At 43.5% G+C, this 19,742-nt stretch overlaps 1 protein-coding gene across 4 annotated transcripts in view; it reads left to right on the forward strand.

Annotated features, from left to right (window-relative positions):
- The window catches only part of Fsip1 (fibrous sheath interacting protein 1), a 128,663-nt gene that overhangs the window by 35,125 nt on the left and 73,796 nt on the right, over positions 1-19,742 (forward strand). Inside the window, exon 11 of one of the 4 annotated variants that reach the window (XM_021155192.2) lies at positions 15,960-16,242. The exons of the other annotated variants lie outside the window; for them this stretch is intronic. Within the exon in view, the coding sequence (XP_021010851.1) occupies positions 15,960-16,049 (90 nt within the window). The 3' untranslated portion in view covers positions 16,050-16,242. Of the gene's footprint in view, positions 1-15,959; positions 16,243-19,742 lie in introns of those variants that run through there. 4 annotated transcript variants of the gene reach the window in all.

The following is a 19,742-nucleotide window of genomic DNA, read 5'->3' on the forward strand; positions in this document are numbered from 1 at the left end:
TTTGGGTGAGCTTGAAGCAGCTCCACTATTAGGTTTATACCCACTGTGGATGGTGGCTTCCAGTGAAGTTCCTCCTCAGGCTTCCCCAACCTAGATACTCCAGGCACATGGTATTAGGGCACAATCTCTGCCTGGTAAGAGTAGCCAGATACTCTGGTGAGGGTTCATTGACCCACTTCCTCCCCTCCTCCTGTGAGGGAATATTGAGTCAGCAAACTCAGTTGTGGTGATCTTCTGCAAGCAGTCTGGTCTTAGGAAGATGGCCATAGATCTGCTTTGAGGATAGTGCTCTGCAACACAGTAAAATGGCTTCTATGTGAGCTTGTTTCCAACCCCCTACACAAGTTCTGTGAGCCAAATAAATGCATTGGTTCCCAAGGGTGAACTTTGATATCTTGGGAATGAGGGGTAGACATTGTTCACATCTTCCTCTGGGAAACATTCTCACAATATACTAACATCACAAAGTTGAGATTCACTGAAGCCCAAGCAGTTTGAATCATAACCACAGTGCCCACAACAGATGTTTACGACTAAGAAGTGATCAGGAAACTGCAGTAAGACAGTGAAAAGGAAGCTGAAGGGGTAATCTTTGCAGAGGACCCCCGATATTATTCCCATGACTCAGGATGAATGAAAGGAAGGGTGGACCAAGAAAAGCAGGCTTGGAAATGAAGAGACTGAGAAAGGTTGCTGTGTCCACTAGAGCTCAGAGAGAGGGGACGAGAACTGGATTAGGCCCAGTGGGGTCAAGAAGAGTGCAGTGGTGAGCATGGTCCACCTGAAACCCATGAACAAGGCTTGGAGGTTTCTCTGATAGTCCTCCAAAAACAGAGACAATGGGTGTTGAGTTGAGACAGGGTGAGGAGAACTTGGATGATTGAAATGGAGGGTTGTCTAGTTGGAGTTGCCATTTCTGTGAACAGACACCATGACCAAGACAACTCTTATAAAGGAAAACATTCAATTGGAACTGGCTTACAAGTTCAGAGGTTCAGTTCATTATCATCCAGGTAGGAAACATGACAGCATCCAGGCAGGCGTGATGTGGAAGGAGCTGAGGATTCTACATCTTGTTCTGAAGGCAAACAGAAGAGTGACTTCCAGGCAGCTAGGCAGAGAGTCTCAAAGCCTATCCCCACAGTGACATATAATTTCTCCAACAAAGCCACACCTACTCCAGCAAGGTCACACCTCCTAATAGTGCGATTCGGTCAAGCATATTTAAACCACCACAAGAGTTAGAGAGGCAAGGGAGTAGATGGTACCTATGATTTCATAATTAGAAGAAAATGAATGCAGTATGTACACTCCAGATATCAGCGTGGATCCCATTGCCCCTCTTTGTTCCATCTTCAGAACTTACTCCACATAACAGCACACAGTGCTATGTAACCATCAAATATATTGGCTAGATCTCTACATCTTGAAAGGAAGATGTATAGGTACATAAAGAGAACGATGCTGTTACACAAATCAGTGATTGTTGTGATCCATTTGTATGAGAAGCCATGGGAAAATCCTGGCCTGGGGTGGGTCACATGTTAGCAGTGATGGCTTTTAGTGAGCACAGGGGTGATGGGGAGGTGAAGAAAGGAAATGGACTTTTTAGAACTTGCTACAGGAGAATTTTATATTACGTTTTGCATTTTTCTGTATCTTCCCAACTGTAAAAGGTACATAGGTTTTGCACTTGTAGAAAGCATTGATGCCTATAAATATTAGAATTTATTGCTGTTTATTGTCTCCTGCCTGATCAGTGTGATATATCAGCGTTTAGAGACAACCCTGACAATGAATGAGATTTGGTCTGACTGGTAACTCGATTCACACACACACCTGTTAGAACAGTGGAAATAGCAGCACTGACCCAGCTGCATGTGAGTTAGGATGGTACAGGCTGGGGAGAGTAACAGTTAAACATGTAGTAGTTTTCTGAATAGTTTCAAATGAATAATAAATACAACAGTGACTTTCCCATTTCATCTAAAGGACGAGAAGTCATAATTAAGGACAGCTTATAATTACATTTATTGTTTGGAGATTTTGTAATCCATGATGCAGTGATGAACTTGATAATTTAAGAAGTAACAACAATCTGGGCAGTGGTGGTGCACGCCTTTAATCCCAGCACTTGGGAGGCAGAGACAGGTGGATTTCTGAGTTCGAGGCCAGCCTGGTCTACAAAGTGAGTTCCAGGACAGCCAGGGCTATACAGAGAAACCCTGTCTTGAAAAACAACAAAACAAAACAAAACAAAGAAGTAACAACAATTTATGTTTTATCTAATCTTCCTAAGGCACTGAGTGTTCCATTTTGTTATTAAGGATGTTTTTAAGAACATCTTTAAATTCTAGACTGAGGTAAAACACCTTGAAAGAAGTAGTGTGATAATCTATCTATCACTTTCATTTTTAGTTTCTGGATTTTCAAAAGAATCAGTGATCAGACTTTACCTCAGCAAGCCCATTACCAACACAATGGACAGTGGGTTTTTTTTTTTTTTTTGGCATTGTTGGGAAAGACTCTTAACAGTTCCAGTCATTTCAAAAGCATCTACCACACGTCTTCATTGTCCCCAGTGAGTCTTTTCATTATTTTCATCTTTTGACATTGCTACTACATCTTTGCACATTCCTTCTTGTTTCTGTTTCCTGGAAACCACAGTTCAGCCCTGTTTGCTGAACTGTGTTAATGCATCAGGCTACTTAGCTCTCTAAGCCCTGTTGCTGAGCATTGAGGATAAGAATGTGGTTCACAAAGGGCTATAAATCATTGTGTTCTTTTTCTTGGTTTGACACGTACTTACCATTTAACCTGCTCTAAGAATATGTGGAGCCTGGTCCAAAGACGAGTGGATCTTGCTTGTTTGGAGGGAGGATAGGTTAGAGATCATACATACTTCCAGTTGTTAATCAGCTGTACAGTGTGGAAGTTTGTCATGTGGGCAGCTCTGTAGAATAGAAACTAGAGTACTGAACAGATAAAACATCTTTCTCCAAAGCTCACCAGTAGACTTGGGCCATCCTTCAGTTCTCTGGTACCTTAGTCTGTGAACTTCTCAATCGGTACCACTAGTTACGTCTGTGTGGGTAAGCCATTGTGTGTGTGTGAGATTTGCGACCGTGTTGTGTGGACTGTGCCACCATGCTTGGCTTTTTTTTATGTTGGTTCTGGGAAGTAAGCTTAGCTCTTCATGCTTGCACGTGAAGTACTTCATCAACTTAGTTCTCTCCCTAGACCACATGCATAGAGCTTTTATTAGCATATTCTCAGCTGTTCCCTGTCTCTGGGCGTGTCTAATTTATGAATTAAGTGTATGCATGTATGTATAGGAGAAAACATAGTGGATATCGGGTTTGGTACTAACTGGGGTTTTGCTCATCCAGTGGGCTCTTGGAAAATGTCTCTGGGGAGTGGATACTGCTTTCCTTGTGGTTGTCATCTGAAGATACTTCTAGTCTAAAGAAAGGATTGACTAGGACAGTGACACACAGTGACAGTTGTCAGGAGTCTGCTTGCTCCTGGTGGCTAAGAAATGTTCCCCCAACGATAAATCTAGGTGTCCTCTCCTCTGCTTTATTAAGGAGGATTTGCTGACTGGCAGAGTTGGTTTAATTCTGGCACAACTCTTTGTGAAAATTAGTAGCTGACAGTTTGAGTTTGAGGGCTGGCACTGACCAGTAGACTGTACTCGGAGGGCTGCTGAATTCAGCCCTTTCTTTGTGGTGATACCAAGGCTGTGGCTTTGAACACCTGAACTTCTAGGTTTCAGTATCAGGACATGGCTCTCTCCATGTGTAGTAAATTCCTATTCCCAATTTCTTTTGTTTGTGTGACATGATACAGTACTATATTTTTGATGACTTTATTTTGGGAGTAGATGTAGTACATGAAAAATATCATCCCTAAAATTCTGCCTGAAAATTTTATTTAAAAAGTTGGCAAAATTTAAAAATGTTATTTAGAAGCCTGATGAGATAGCTCCGGGGGTTGGGGTGTCTGCTGCCAGGCCTGATGATCTGAGTTCAATTCTTGGGATCCACATGTTGGAGGGAGAGAACTTATTTCTGTAGGTTTCTCTGTGACCCCCACATGTGGGCCATGGTCCATGAGCACCTACACATATATACACACAAACACAAGATAAAAGTAAAAACATTGAATTTTTACTTTTGATCAGTGTTGTATATTGATCTAAATGTATGTTTGCCTTGGCTTTAAAAATAAGACAACTTAAAATGATACACTAATAATAAAACAAGATGTGTGTCTGCAGGTCAGATGTCTCATAGAAATGTAAATGTCAGCCGGGCGTGGTGGTGCACGCCTTTAATCCCAGCACTCGGGAGGATTTCTGAGTTCGAGGCCAGCCTGGTCTACAAAGTGAGCTCCAGGACAGCCAGGGCTATACAGAGAAACCCTGTCTCAAAAAAACCAAAAAAAAAGAAAAAAAAAAGAAAAAGAAATGTAAATGTCAGCGCTACTTAAGCTGAGAGTTTGGTTAAGGTGATATTAGAGCAGCCCACGTGAGCTGGGATACCCCAGGCTCCTGAGGAGATGAGGGAGTGCGAATTTTGGGTTTACATGGGGGTAGCAGACGGCGGGAGAAAGGAGGGATACTCTGAGAGTTTTGCCTGGAATTATGAATCAGATAAGGCTTCATGTTTAGAGACAAACATGGCCTTGTAGTCAGATTCTGTGCCAACAGAATCTGGGTAAGACAGTTCTGGTTTTACTTGCATGACAGACTAGATGTCTGCAGAAACTAAAAAAGACCTGTACAAGTTGCATAAGATGTATTTTTTATAGGGTAATTAAAAACAGTTCACTATTTTTATTGAGATATAACCATAAAAATTTATTGATTAAAATTTTAATCTATACTCTATAAGGCAGAGTATAATAATTCGATACATAGCTTCATTAAGTCAAGGTAAAGAACACTCCCAGCTTCTGGAACGTCAATGAAGTCGACATAGTGAGGACTTTGGTTTCTTCTAATTATTTTGAAATAGATCATAACCTTCATAGCCTATTGAAATCAATAATTATCCTACATGCTAGAGAAGATCACAGCGGACTTCTCCCGTCTGTTTTAACACCCCTTTACCTAACTTCCTTCTGCTCTCTTTCTTCCACATCCGTCCCAGTCTCTAGGGACCATCATTTCACCTCATTTTTTCCAGATGAACATTTTAGTTTCCACAAGTGAGTGAAGCCATATTTTCCTTCTGTGCCTGGCTTCTTTTCCTTAACACAGTGGTCTCCAGTTCCATCCGTGGTGCTGCAAATGACTGAACTTCATCGATTTTTTTAAAGATGGAGAAGCATTCCATCGTGTACACACTACATTTACCTGGTCCATTTATTCACTGGTGAACAGCTTGGTGGATTCGTGACTTGGTGTTGTGAGTGGTGCAGCAGTAGTGTGGAGAGCTGTAGGCTTCTCTTTGGTATACTGATGTCATTGATTTGGGGCATATTCTTCTTCATGGGATGGCTCCACCATGTGGTACTTGTATTTTTAAAGATGTTTCTGTTCTGTCTTCTATAATTGTTGTACTAGTCTTTCTTCCAACAATAATGGATAAAGATTTCATTTTACTTTGCCATGCACCTGCATTTATTATTTCAGAGATTTTGAGAATAGCCATTCTTACTGGGACGAGGGATAGCATTATCTTGGTAAGCATTACCTGGGTTTCTCAAGCCCTTTCTGCCATTTGCATGTCTTCTTTTGATAAAAGTCCATTCCATTCAGACATTCAGATTAGCCCTGTATACCCTGGGTATGAGCTCTTTGTTGGATGGACACTTTTCTCCTATACTTTCTAGTAGTGATTTCAGATGTTAACAGTGAGATCTTTGATATATTTTTGGGTTGGTATTGCTTGGGTGGTAAGAGATAGGAAACCTAGGTTCACTGTTTGCATATGTATTGCAAACATACTGTCATTATTCTCCACATTCATCTGAACTATTCTTCTCTGGTGTATGCTCCTGGTCTAATGCCAAGAAGAATCACCCGGCTGACGGGATGAGCATTAGTGTTGGGTTTCTGTATTCTGTTCCACTTATTTCTGTGTTGAAATCTGTGCCAGTAACATGCTGTTTGGTCACTATAGCTTTGTAGTAGATACCTTCAGCATTTGGTAGGGTTGGGGTGGGGCTGCCTTGACTATTCTGAGCCTTTGTAAGTTTCATGTGAATTTTAGGGTTTTTCTTTTATTTCTATGTGGAATGCCATTGGTGTTTTGATGGGAAATTCATTGATTCTCAGGTCCCTTTGGGCAGGGTGGCTACATTAGCTATGTCCTAACTAGTACTTCTTCTCCATGAACACAGGGTATGTTTCTATTCTTTTATGTGTTGAATAATTTCTTTCATCAGAATTTTGTAATTGTAATTCTGCAAACTTTGACTTCCTTGATTAAATTTATTTCTAAATGTTGCTTCTGGTACTCATAGTAAATGGGGCTGAGTCTTGATTTCTCTCTCTCTCTCTCTCTCTCTCTTTTCCTTCCTTCCTTCCTTCCTTCCTTCCTTCCTTCCTTCCTTCCTTCCTTCCTTCCTTTTTTCTTTTCCTTGTTTCAGTGAGTTTGTTATTAGCATGTGAAGGTGCTGCTGTTTGTATGATGGTGCTTGTATCCTTCAAACACACCAACTTTCTTCATCAGCTCTAATGTAATTGCACTGAATTTCATCATCAGTTCGAAAGTAATGAATGGCTTTTTAGAAATATTTATTTAATGTGCAGGAGTGTTTTGCCTGCATCATGTATGTCTGTTCACCACGTGTGTGCCTAGTACCTGCAGAGGCCAGGGGAGAGTGTGAGATCCCTTAGGAGTTGAGTTACAAATGACTGTAAGTTGACATGTGGGCACTGGGAATCAAACCTGTGTCCTTTGCAGAAGCAGTCAATGCTCCCAACCACTGAACCATCTCTCCAGTCTCACATGGGTTTTAGAGCATGGCTGAGATGACAGAAAAATAATAGAGCTTTTGGGTGGAAAGAACTGGTGAGACAAGATGAACTCAGGGAACAGCACTGTCTCTATTACCCATTGATTCCCAAAGGCCTGTGGTGCGGGCTTTTCCAGGAAGTGTGTAGGGGGGTTCAGAAAGTGAAGCCCAGTGCAGGGTGCAGGTCAAATCAGAACTCCTGTGCTGAGCTGATTCACTACATCAGTGGAAAAAGTAGGAAAAACCTGGTCCAAATTGGAATTTGTGGGTGGCACACATTTCTCTGCTTTGGTTGTAGGTGGATGTTTAGACAAATCTCCTGAGAATTTCTAAGTAGAACCTTGGTTTTGGGTTTGCATCCACACTGCTCGTAGTTCTAGGACTTATGTTGAGGGAGCTTCCGGCTCCTGGTTAAAGAACGGGGAAACGCCCCTGAAGAGTGAAGTTCAAGTCCAGATGTTAACTAATTCTCACAGGGGAAGCTGAAGAACTCCACGATAAAGAACTCTCTGCTTCCCTTCCTTGCAGAGATCTAAGGGAATAATGGACAGGGAGCAGGAGTTAACAGAAAAAGACACATCTACACAGACCACAGAGTTTGGAAGAAGGTCCTGGTTCAGACTGTAACGACACTATTTAGAATGTTTAAAGGAATAAAAGGGGCTCTGGACTGTGGCAAAGGAAGAATTGAAGTGGTGTCCAGCAGTGCTTCCACGGACACAGTGTAAGGAGAAAGGAGGCTCTTGGGGTGGGCCTTGATCTTTTACAGAGGGCCCTGGTGCCACACTGGTCACCCTCCTGTTTCTGTGGCTTTTCTAAAGCATTGTGTCATTCTTGAGAGACCATCTTCAGTATTTTCAAACCAGTCAGAGAAATGTTGCTCCGCAGCTTCCAGAACTTGTAGACCACAGGTGTGCATACGATGTGTCTGTGTACTATCATCACAGACTGCTCAGGGTTACAGCGCATCACTGCCTCGTACCTCCTCCCCTCCCAGGAGGGTCAGGCAGTTCGCACCTTAGCATTGTCTCATTTTGCCCTTTCCGGGAAGGCACTGAGCAGAACAATCCGGTAGGTGAAGTCTTCCTGCTCACCTATGCCCCTCCCTCTTGTCTGATGAAGAGTTTCCCTTGCCCTTTCGTGAATTGACAGATCACGTCATTCATTGCACGGTGTCCTTTGTCGACCTGCTGAAGTATGTCTTGATTGCGTCCATATTTTGGCAGTTTTAAACCTGTAGGTTTTTGTGTGGACGTGTTTTCACTTTCTGTGGCTATGAATCTAGGAAAACACTTGATAAGTCTTACGGTAAGCACACATCAACTTTGTGTGAGTTTATCAAGCCGTCTTCTACAATGACTGTTTCATTTCCACCAATCAAGAATAAGAGTTCCTATTTCCCATCTTTGGCAGACTCTGGTGTGGTCGCTGTTCAGAATTGTGGCCATTCTAATAGGTGTAAAGTACTGCTGTTTTAATGTACAGTTCTCACTGGTAAGTGAGGTTGAGCCTCTGTTTGTATGTGTCTTTACCATGTGCATGGGGTATTTAGTGAGCTGTCTGTTCAGATACTCTTTCCTTTTCAAATTGGGATGTTCATTTGGTGATTTTTATTTGTTTATTTCAGATTTATATTATGATATTTGAGTCTCTGAAATATCTTTCCCTTTCTCTTTTTAAAAAATTTACAGTGTACTTCTTATTGCTTCCAAGGATTTGTTATGTTTTCGTGTTACAAATAAAAGCAATAGTAAATACCAGAGTTTAAAGAATCATTTTGAATAATATATAATATATAATTGCTCTTTTCATAGGTCAAAAGTGATGGATAATGGCAATTTGAACAAAATAGAAACCAAACCTCCTGTCTAGTTTTCTGCATGAGGACCTGTCAGTTACAAGTTAATTCTGGGCAAAAGCTAAGTTCGTGTTGGAATCATGAACAAATGCAGATTTGATAGCATAGCCTCAGTTCCCAAAGAGAACTCTGCTTATAATTGCTTTGCTCACTAGCCATCAGGAGGGCCGTTATCCTAAGAACACTTCCTGTTTAAAGCTGCCGTTCAAATGTGAACTTGCCTGGTAATGGCACAGATACCCTGGCTCCTAGTTTCGGTTTAGAACATCTCTTCCTCATCACTAGGTGCAGAAGCATTTGTGTCTTCCCGAATTCTGTTGCTGAGTTTGCGCGGTGACCCTTGGGTTGCATGAGGGATTGGTAATGCTCTGTGTAGCCTGGTGACCAGCCTTTCCTTCCTGCCCAAAGCAAAAGGTAGACCTTCAGGTCTCTGTCAAAGCTTCAAAATGGAAACAGTGAGCTCTTACTCTTTTCGAGTCCTAATTCATGACTAGTTTTATATTACTTTTACTTGTTCCACAATAGGAAACAGTTTGGAGTTAATTAGATGCAATCTGATTTCTGCATATTTGCTATGTGTGAAGCTCAAAATGGGAAGTGAGGTATCGACTCAGACTTTCGATCCTGTGGAAAAGGGTGTGACCAGTCACCAAGTCTGCAGTTGTAAAGGATAAAAGAAAACAGTAAGAGACATGGCAAAGAAAGTGCTGAATGTGTCCTGAAGGGAATATCAAAATGGAGAATAATTACAGCCGAGAGGCTTGGGAAGGCTTTGTGGAAAATGAAATACTCACTGAGCCTTGAGGAATATGTAAGGTTTCATTTGGCTCAGATGAAAGTGGGAGGAAGAAACACTATATGGTTGGGAAGGGCTGGCTGTGGAAAACTTGGACTGTGTCAGGGAACAGCGGCACTTGTGGATTAAATAAGCAGTTTGGACTTTCTGCCAGTGACACGGAGATTCGTGATATTTTAGAAACCCGAGTGTTGCTGGTGCAGGACTGTGAACAGGCTTGTCTGCACGAGTCGTATTCGAGAGCACACGGTTGGCAGGCCGGCGGGCAGCACGCTTGTTCTCTACCTGCCATGGCTGGGCCTCCACACTTCTGAGGTCCAGAGAGTCACATTCCAGTGTCTTTTAGAATAAAAGGCCTCTGGGGTAGGGATGAGGAAGAAGGCAAACACAATGTCCATGCCGCACAGCGCTTCCCGTCACTTTGAGCAGATTTGACCTCAGGGAGATCAGCTGCGTGAGTTTAGAATTGTGCAAATCGCTTGGAGCAAACGCTAATATCTGGGCTGTGTTTGTCCAGTTGGATAGAGATAAGTAAAGGGAAATAAAACTGTATTGGTACAACAGAGCCATATTGATTAGGGAGCTGTGAATGGCCAGGGAAGTTTCCAGATCGCTTGTTTAATAAGATCTGAGCTGAACTTTCAGCAAGTTATTATTGACAGGTTGACCATTTTTATTATCAACAAAGATGCACGTGCAAAGTGTGCTGGAGGACACGCAGTTGTTCAGTAAAGTGGAGGATTCATATCAGATACGTGACTCAAAGCGTCCATTCTCCTCGCTCTGTCCAACGCTAATGCTGTGGACTTAGCTGAATTCTCCTATGATTATTTTTCTCTCATGACACTTACTCCTCTCTCTCTCTTAAAGACTTGCAAGCATATTGGTAAGCACACAGTGTCAGTAACCAGTCACTGTCTCCTTTTGCTGCCGTAATTCGTAGGCAGCCACATTCTTAGGAAAAGCACCCAACCTCTTCCTTCTACTGAAGCTGTCAGGAGAGGCAATTCTGTCTAATAAGAGGACAGAGGAAGTTTTCTGAGAAGAAAACAACTTGGGAGGGCTGTGTCTCTGTCCTTCCCTTTTCTTCGTGGTTGGCATCTGAGGATGTTGCCTGGATTCTTTGGAGACATTCCGAAACCATAGGCCATGAAAAATGTGGAGAAGGTTGAGGCAGTGAGTTTGTCACGAAACCTCTGCCTTACGGCTCTTTACCTTGGGCTGATTTCCTCAAATAGAATAAGCCAACGTTGGTTTGCTGGGTTTCTTTTCTGGGAACCATGGTAACTGATCTAGAGTGCACCTGTGGGCGGGGGCAAAAAGGTGAGCATTTCCTGCTGGGTACAGTGGGCGTGACAGAATTTCACAAGGGACTGGCAAGGCACTTCAGTGTGCTTGCCCTGTGATAACTGAGATCGAATCTCAAGTGGGAAGTACACATTCCATCCTCAGTAGCAGGCTGTTGCTGCTCTCAAGTTTGTGTGGCAGAAAAGACCATGGAGGTGGGACACTGAAGGAAGGAGCACAGACTAAATACAGCTGCGACTTCAGCCAGCAGAGCCACTTGCTGGAAAATAGGTAGCAGATAATAGGCATTTTGTAGATCCGCAAAGAGAACTACTGAAGATGATCACCTAGGGATACAGCAAGGTTGTAGAGCAACAGCACTAAGAATCCTGCCATGGCAGAGGAACGTCCCAGGCCACTACGGTCCCCCACAAATGCAATCAAATGCATCATTCAAAATCTCCCAGTAGTTAAGAAGGTAAAAAGAAGGCACTGTGGTCATAGTTAGCCCAGCGTACCTCAAATATGTAAACGCATTATGTTGATTTTGCACTGTCTCTGAAATGTAGCCTGTGAGCCACACAGCATGTCCTGGTCTGAACTAGCCTTGTTCAAGTAAATTTCTAGAAGGTTCTGACATGGGGAAAACATCCCGTGGCAGTGTTTGTAACTATATACTTTCAAAGTGTGTCTGAACTGGGCTGTTAGATTAGATATTTACGACAGATGGGTAAGGATGGAAATTGAAGTCTGGTGGTTACTGAAACCTCGTGTGGAGCCTTGGGAGAGAAGGAATGCTCCGAATTTAACTTTTAGGTATAGAAAGAGGTAAGAGGAGTCTACCCTTTTAAAGTTATTCAGTCACAGTGTCTGCCCCACAGGCTGGGGATCTGTCTACTTCTTTTCTTTTAAACCATTGTGCTGTTCTAAACCTTTCCCTTCCTTTAGCTGGGAGAGATGAGAACAGGTGACTCTGGGGGAGCTTGGCAGGCTGTCCTCCTTCCCATTGTTGGGACTGGGCTCCGTGTGAGTTGGATCTGGGTTTGCCTCCGAAGCTGTTTCAACAGCACTTCTTTGGCTGCTGCCTGCTAATGGGGCCATTATTAATCCCAGGTCCTGTGATGCATGAGGTATTCCAGAAGGGTGTTAACTCTTGACCAACCAGCATCTGCTTCTGGGTGTGGTGTTTTAGGCCCCACTGCCACTACATTGCTTCCCTTAGGAGCATTAAATGTTTTAAAGGAGTTCTGGGTGTGCAGGAGGCTTCCCTCTCTTTCTCCCGCCTGCCCCTGCTCCTGAGATCTCCTTCGGGTCCTCCCTCCCCGTCCCCCTTTCATCCTTCCTCTCCTCCCTTCCTTTTGTTTTCTCCTTCTTTCTCTTTGTAACTAGATCCACTTTGTAATAATGATAATAATAATAATAATAATAATAATAATAATAATAATAAATTCCCCAGTGCCTAACTCGAAACAACAGACAACCATTTCAGAAGCTAAGGAAGGAAGATTTACTGAGAGATTTCTCTCCAGTTGTAAAGTACTTGTGCAAATACAGTTACCATTCAGATTTATCTACATGGTAAAAATGATGTTTTAGGGAATCTGGCAACTTAGAAAAATACAAAGAAAAGGAAAACTACTCAGTGACCACTGTTAGCTCTCACTATCATCCTGACTGCCACTTTCCTTCTTATTTGTGCCCCACAAACTCACTCCACCACCATACAGACACAGACACAGACACAGACAGACACACATACAGATACACACACAGTCACAGACAGACACAGACACACATACACACAGACACACACACACGCACAGACACAGACACACACACACAGACACAGACACACAGACACAGATACACACACACAGACACACACACACAGACACAGACACAGACAGACACACAAACACAGACACAGACACACAGACACAGACACACACACAGACAGACACACACACAGACAGACACAGACACACAGACACAGACACACAGACAGACACACACACAGACACACACACAGACACACACACACACACACACACACAGACAGACACAGACACACACAGACACAGACACACAGACACAGACACACAGACAGACACACACACACACAGACCCACACAGACAGATGTACAGACAGACACACACGCCCTTTACTCTTTGCTTTCCTCTATTCCTCTTTACTTCCTTCTGCTCTTTCCATTTTTTCTTTAAAATTTAGGAAAGCCTAGGTCATATTGTTGCATGTATTTTATAGCGCTATTCTTTCATTTAATACTACACCGTGGAGGGGGACAGAGAGATCGCCAGTGGTTAAGAGTATCTGCTTGCAGAGGACCCAAGCTGGGTTCCAAGCACTCGATGCAGGCAGCTCATAACCACACGTGACTCCAGTTACAGGCATCTAACACCCCTGGCCTTTGAGACCTGCAGTCAAGTACACACTTCCGTGCATACACACATTAGGAAAATAATAAACATACAATATTTACAATATAGACAGTGGGCTACTTGATACTATGCTACTATGTGACTACTGAGTGATTCCACTCTTGAGTCATTTCCTATAATGTTTAATGTTTTTTGTTGTTATAAATTATGATAGCATAAACACATAGTTGTAATTATTTTCTTATGTGTTATTATTATTATTATTATAGTTATAGTTATTGGTGCTAGAGATCAACCCTATGTCTACCACTGAGCTATAGTTTGGTTGTAGTTTTTTGACTCAGGGTCTCACTGTGTAGCTCAGATGGCTTGAAACGAGGCTGTTCCTGCCTCAGCATTCCAAGTGCTACAATCACAGCCTTCAGCTACCATGCTGGCAGGATGTGTCTTTAGTGGAATTGCTTTGAGTAGATATGTAAAGAATTGGCAATGTGGTACCAAGTCGGTCTCCAGGGCTTGTGGGTTTGATCTGCGCTCTCTCTATCAGTGTTTAGAGGGGCACCCATGCCTGCCTGAAGCCATACCATAGTCTGCAACCACGCCCATACCTGTGCCCTTGCCCACACTCACGCACACGCCCACACCTGCTTGCGTGCCCGCATCCATGACACCTACACCCACGCACATGCCTGCACCCACACCTGTACTGGATCCTTTTTATTTTTGCCACTCGAGAGTTTTAAGATGATATCAGGCCAGCCGGGTGGTGGTGGTGCACGCCTTTAATCCCACCCAGCACTTGGGAAACAGAGGCAGGCAGATTTCTGGATTCAAGGCCAGCCTGGTCTACAGAGTGAGTTCCAGGATAGCCAGGGCTACACAGAGAAACCCTGTCTTGAAAAACCAAAAAAAAAAAAAAGATGATGTCATGCCTTAATTTACATTTTTGGATTCTAGAGAATTTGGATGTGTTTCCAAAAATTTATGAGTAGTTTGTATCTTGGAACATTTATTTATCAAGGTGTTCTTTCCTTCAAAAAGCTGTCTTTCTGTGCATAGAACAGACACTTGCCGTCGTAAATGTGCCACATTTAACCTTTAACAAGATGTTAATTCTGCTTATTATTTTCTGATGCTAAAGTTTTTTGAGGTGTTGCCTTCTGCCTTATTTCCACAGTCATCTGTGAGAAACATATTTGGCTGTTGCAACTTGCTTTGCGGCTTTTTGAAGTGATCTTTCCAAAGTATTTATTTTCTTTTATGTGTGAGCTCTGTGCCACCTCTAGACTGTGTTTTGAATAATGACTCCCCCCACCCCACCCCTCCAGCTAATTACCTTCCGGCTAAAGTACTTGGCTTTAGCTTTGAAGGTTGCAGCTAATCTCCTCTTTGCTGCATTCCTAGAATCGAAGGTTGAGATAAGCAACGGCAAAGAAGTGACAGAAAAAGCTCTCCTTTTTTTAATGGATTGCCTCAGCTTTTAGTGTTCACATCTAATTGAGAAGCAGCAGTTGCGCCACTTGTATTGCTGTTCCTTGAATCTTTACATCTTCTAAACTTGTACACAGTGTGACCTAAGCTCATCCTTCAGATCATGGCCTTGCCAAGCTGCTCAGGCAGAGGCCAGTCACCCACGCTTACTGTGTACTCCACCTGCGGAGGCCGAGGCACCTCAGCACAGGAGTTTCCTTGTGGAAGGGGCACCCACTGTCATGAAAATAGTGTGGGAATACTAACTTTAACCAGGAAGGCTGATACAGTCAAGGGCCAGTGAGACGGTCATTGAGTAAGGCATTGTTTTGTAAGCCTGCTGATCTAAATTCAGTTCCAGGAGCCCACAATGGAAGGAGAAAACTGACTCCAAAGTTCCTCTTTGACCTTCACACATATGCTGTGGTTTGTGAATACCTGAACATGCATGTGCACGCACGCGTGCGCGCGCGCGCACACACACACACAAATAATAACATTAACAATAATAATAATATATCTAAAAGGTAATAAAATTAAATCTGCACAAACCAGAAACATGTCACTAGTGGGTTTATAAACAGCAATGAAAGATTTTTGAAGGATTAATTATGGAAGGTCCTAGGCAAGAAAGAAAACATAGCAGGTAGAGGTTGCGGTGCCCTTCTAAGGGGAGTGGGGATGCACAGCAGGGGAGGAACAGTTGGGTACCAGATGCCACATGTCTGGAACTTGGCAGCTGCAGCAGGCAGCAGGCATCCAGGTGGTGCTCCTGGTCAGGTTACTACCCCAGAGGGCCAGTGAGAGCCTGCATAAATGGCATGACTACCACACACCCCTCAGGAAAGCAGGTTAGAACACAGACACAGGAGAGGCTAGAGAAAGAGCCTACACTGAAGTAAGGTGGAGATCTACCAGATTCCAGTGTATGCCCTTTTAGGGCAGCTGGAAAATGTACATCATCTCATGGACAGTGGGCTTTATCTCCCTATAAAACGTTGGGCCAGAGGGCTGGAAAGAGTTGTTTGAGGGACTGTGCCTTCTGCCTCCTCACGTGAGTTATGTCTTCAGCTTCTCATTGGTTGACTTAGGTCTTTACAACATTATGTGGTGATCAAATGCAGGAACTTCCCACAATTCCTGAAGTGTGACACTTGATTTCTGTATTCTTAACCACCCCAGGTTGAGGAATGCCCAATGATAACACCCAGTAAACGGAATGAGCGGATTACGTGGAGATGGCTACTTGCTAAAATCCTTGAGCCAGAGTGAAACAAATTACGCAGTTTGTAAAGCGTAACTATTCTCTTTAGTTTTATAATACATCATGGTTCTCAAAATGTGCATCCTCCTGTGTTTTGAAATTTAATTGATTTGGCAAATACCTGTTGTCTTTGTACCTGACACAGTGTGCTGATCTGCTATGTGTACACAAGTAAGATGATTAATTAAATCCAGCTCATGAGCCCAGCCACCACCTGGCTTTATTGTCTCTCTGCACTCGGTAAGAATGTTTCCAATTTTTCCTTATGATTCCTGCAGTTGTGATATGATCTTCATGCCAGCCTCACAGATAGGTGGCACAGCCATTATTACTTATGTTATTCAGATTACAATTCCAAGTCCCTAGGGACTTAGAGGACTCACTCATCCCCCACCTTCCCTCCCTTCCAGGAGAGTGCTGTTAACACGGCTATTTTATGCCTCTTTTAACATGATTTTATTTGAGTCTGTCCAAGCAAAGTGCCTCTCTTTGTTGCCTGTATCATTTCATTCCAGGCTGCTCACCCCTGGTATTCAAATATTTGAAAGGTGAATAGATCCATTCCTGAGAAGGGTAACTGTGTGGCAACCGTGCGGCTGCAGCGTGAACAGGTGGTTAGGACACTTAATTCTTACTCTGGCAGATGTTTTGGGAAAAATTAGGTGTAGGGCTAGGCTAACCACCATGCTCTCAGCTTGACCCTTCCCCGGGGAGGCTTATTGTAGTATTTCAGCTCAGTGGGTAAAGTGGGCCAAAGCATCTTTGAGTGAGCCTGTGGTCATGGAGTGTGCCTCATTCATCAAATGCATCTGCAAGGGCCCAAACACAGCCTCTTTCACATCATCTTTACACTGTTTCTGTGGCTTGTATACTAGACTGTTCGGGAGCTACCAGACCATAAAATCCAGCCAGCAAGAAAACTGGAAGTCGCACAGCCCAAAGGTTTATTAAGTGGCGTGAAGTGCTATTGTTTTGTGCAAGTGTTAAATCACTGCTGTCAGCGCGGGACTGTTAAAAAAAAATTCCCGGCTAGTAATAACACGAAGGGCACTTTATGGCTTCAAAAGGAGATAAAAGAAAGCTCTTAGTCAGCACTCGGATGGCACCACAGCACACACCAGCCTCCGTTTGGCTTTCTGAGGACTTTACTCTTGGCAGATGCTCTTGCTTCTGGCAGCAGACTCTAATTATCATATAAATTAAGCTGAGAACGAACGGAGCGAGGCACACAGCCTGGCCCTAGCTGCTTGGACCCTGGTTTCCAGGGCTATAATGCCAGGCAGGCATAATGGGTAATGCTGGCCAGGGCTCTGGAGGACAGGGCTCCACTCCCCTTCCTCCCCTGTGAGATCCGCTGCAGGAACCCCAAGTGGCTGAGACACTGGGCCCTTCTTTTCTTCTCCCCAGCTTCCCGTGGGTCGTCTCTCCAACAGCATTCCACAAATTAGTCTAATCCACCTGCTCACATTCGGAGGCACTAATTATGTTTTGGCGCACATTCTTACACCCTAAATTCCAAATGTCTTCTTCACTTTAATTTCTTGTAACTAGTCCTGAAATCGAGGGTTAGTACTGCCATGGGGTAGCAGCAGGCTTTGTTGTGTTGTGTGAGGGGTTAAGCTCTTCATCTAAAAGCTAAAGTTGATGACATGGATGATTTTTTTTCTTTCTTTCTGTATTTTCTTTAACCAAGAGTGTAATTCAGAACTCAGTAATGATTTCTTTACATCCGTAAAATGATGCTAAACACTTAGCTTGGGGACAGGAGTTGATGAACCCAGTGTGTAGGAATATAATTGTGATACTCTCAGCTGAGTAGCGATATCTAGTTGCTAAACATTTCCCACTCAAGGTATTTTGCTTGGAGTTTAAATAGGTCTTGGTGTGGCTAACTTAGGGTTAATGTGAAGTGAATACTGAAGACCACAGGGTTGGCAGCACAGCTGGTACCCAGACATAAGTGTTTTCTCCTTGTGGGGAAAGGTGGGGGTGGGGCTTTTTCACTTCATTCTGTTTATTGACTGCAGGCTTCCCTTGCCCATTAGCTCATACACTTCTCCAGCTCCTGGTCAAATTATCATCCCTCATCGATGAGGGATGATAATATATATATATATATATATATATATATATATATATATATATATACTTTTAAAAACTAGACTTTATGGAAATTGATCATAATTTGTATGTAAAAATAATCACTTGGGAACATTCTGCATACATTTACATTTTGCTGAGTATAAAGGAAGATACTTCTTCCACTCTGACAAAGGAAGCTGTTCGGCTGTAAAAGAACTCATCTCTTCTCTTCCTGTGCTGCCTCCTCTCTCCATCTCTCCATCTCTCCCTCCCTCCCTCCTTCCCTCTCACTTTCCTTCTCTCATTCCCTTCCTCCCTCCCTCCCTCCTTACCTTCCTTCCTCTGTCCCTCCCTTGTCCATCTCCGTGTTCCTGTCCTGGCTTCTTCTATAAAAGGCTTTAAAGCTCTTAAAAGAGAGATAAAGACCATGGGCCAAGGAAGATCCCTTTGAGAACCAGCTATTTTGTCCAAAAGGAGAGGACCACAGATTGCTTCTCTTCAGAACAGAGCTGGGAAGTTTGCATGGGTGGAGGGACATGGTGACAGCGAGTTCTGCTCTCCTCTGTCCCCATAAAGAAGCCTGCGTGTCCATCTATCGCTTTGCCATCTCTCTCTCACCTTGTCAGATCCTTTTTCTTATTGGCTGGCATGTTGGAAAAGGTCTTACTTTGCTAAGGTCAGAGATTAACCCTGTAGTTTAATGTCCTAAAGAAGTTTTGGCCTTGGTAGTGCCAGGTGGGACCAAGGGTCCATGACTGTGGGTGCCAGGCAAGACTCTGGTGTATGTACCCTGCCCAGAGGTGACTGGCAAAAGGCCAGAGGAGCTGAGACCTGCTGGCCTCCTGTGGTCAGTACATTCCCAGCACAGTGCTCTTGTCACACAGTCACTCTAGGCACCTGTCATCATTTTAATGGATGTGCTTCTGCCTTTGTGGCCTCCACTTCCAGGTAGACTGGGACATTCTCTGTGTGGTTGGGATCTATGCTGACACCACATGACACCACTTCTCCAGTTACCAAGGCCAGGATTTCACACCTTCCCTGTCCTCTCTCTTCTCCAAGCTGGGAAGAATATCCAGGTCCCTCCCTCTTCAGATGGACACAACAGGAGTCCACAAGGGGAGCCCAACCCTCTGCAAACACTTGAGTCGGCCCTTGCCTTCATCACTTTAGAGAGGGAAAGGGCTGTGAGGTTTGGAGCAGGAGATGATATGAAGCAACAGACTGCCAAGGCAGAGGGCAAGCCAGAAGCAAACACATTTAAAATGTTCTTGGGACCCACCTGAGCCTGTGGTTTGGTGGTAACGAGTGTAAAAGAATGGACAAAAACTGCCTGTTCTGCATCCCTGCCAGCCACAAACAGAACCAACAGCAGTGTTCTAGGTGAATGAAATATCCGCTGCTCAGAGTCCGTCCACTGATGTCACTTCACTCTCAAGGACATTGATGACTATAGATGCTCTAAGATCACAGGCTGGGTTGATTTTAAAAGTCTCTGAAAACCTCAGCACTGTTTATTTAGGTTGGGCAGTAAGTGGTGTGCACTCCATCTATGTACTTTGTGCGTATCCTGGGGCTTTTGGCAAATTGCAGAGCTTTATTATTTGCTTATTTATTTA

This window comes from Mus caroli, unplaced genomic scaffold (assembly GCF_978045245.1).
Source record: "Mus caroli unplaced genomic scaffold, Mus_caroli_1 scaffold_2, whole genome shotgun sequence".
Classification (NCBI taxonomy): Eukaryota; Metazoa; Chordata; class Mammalia; order Rodentia; family Muridae; genus Mus; species Mus caroli.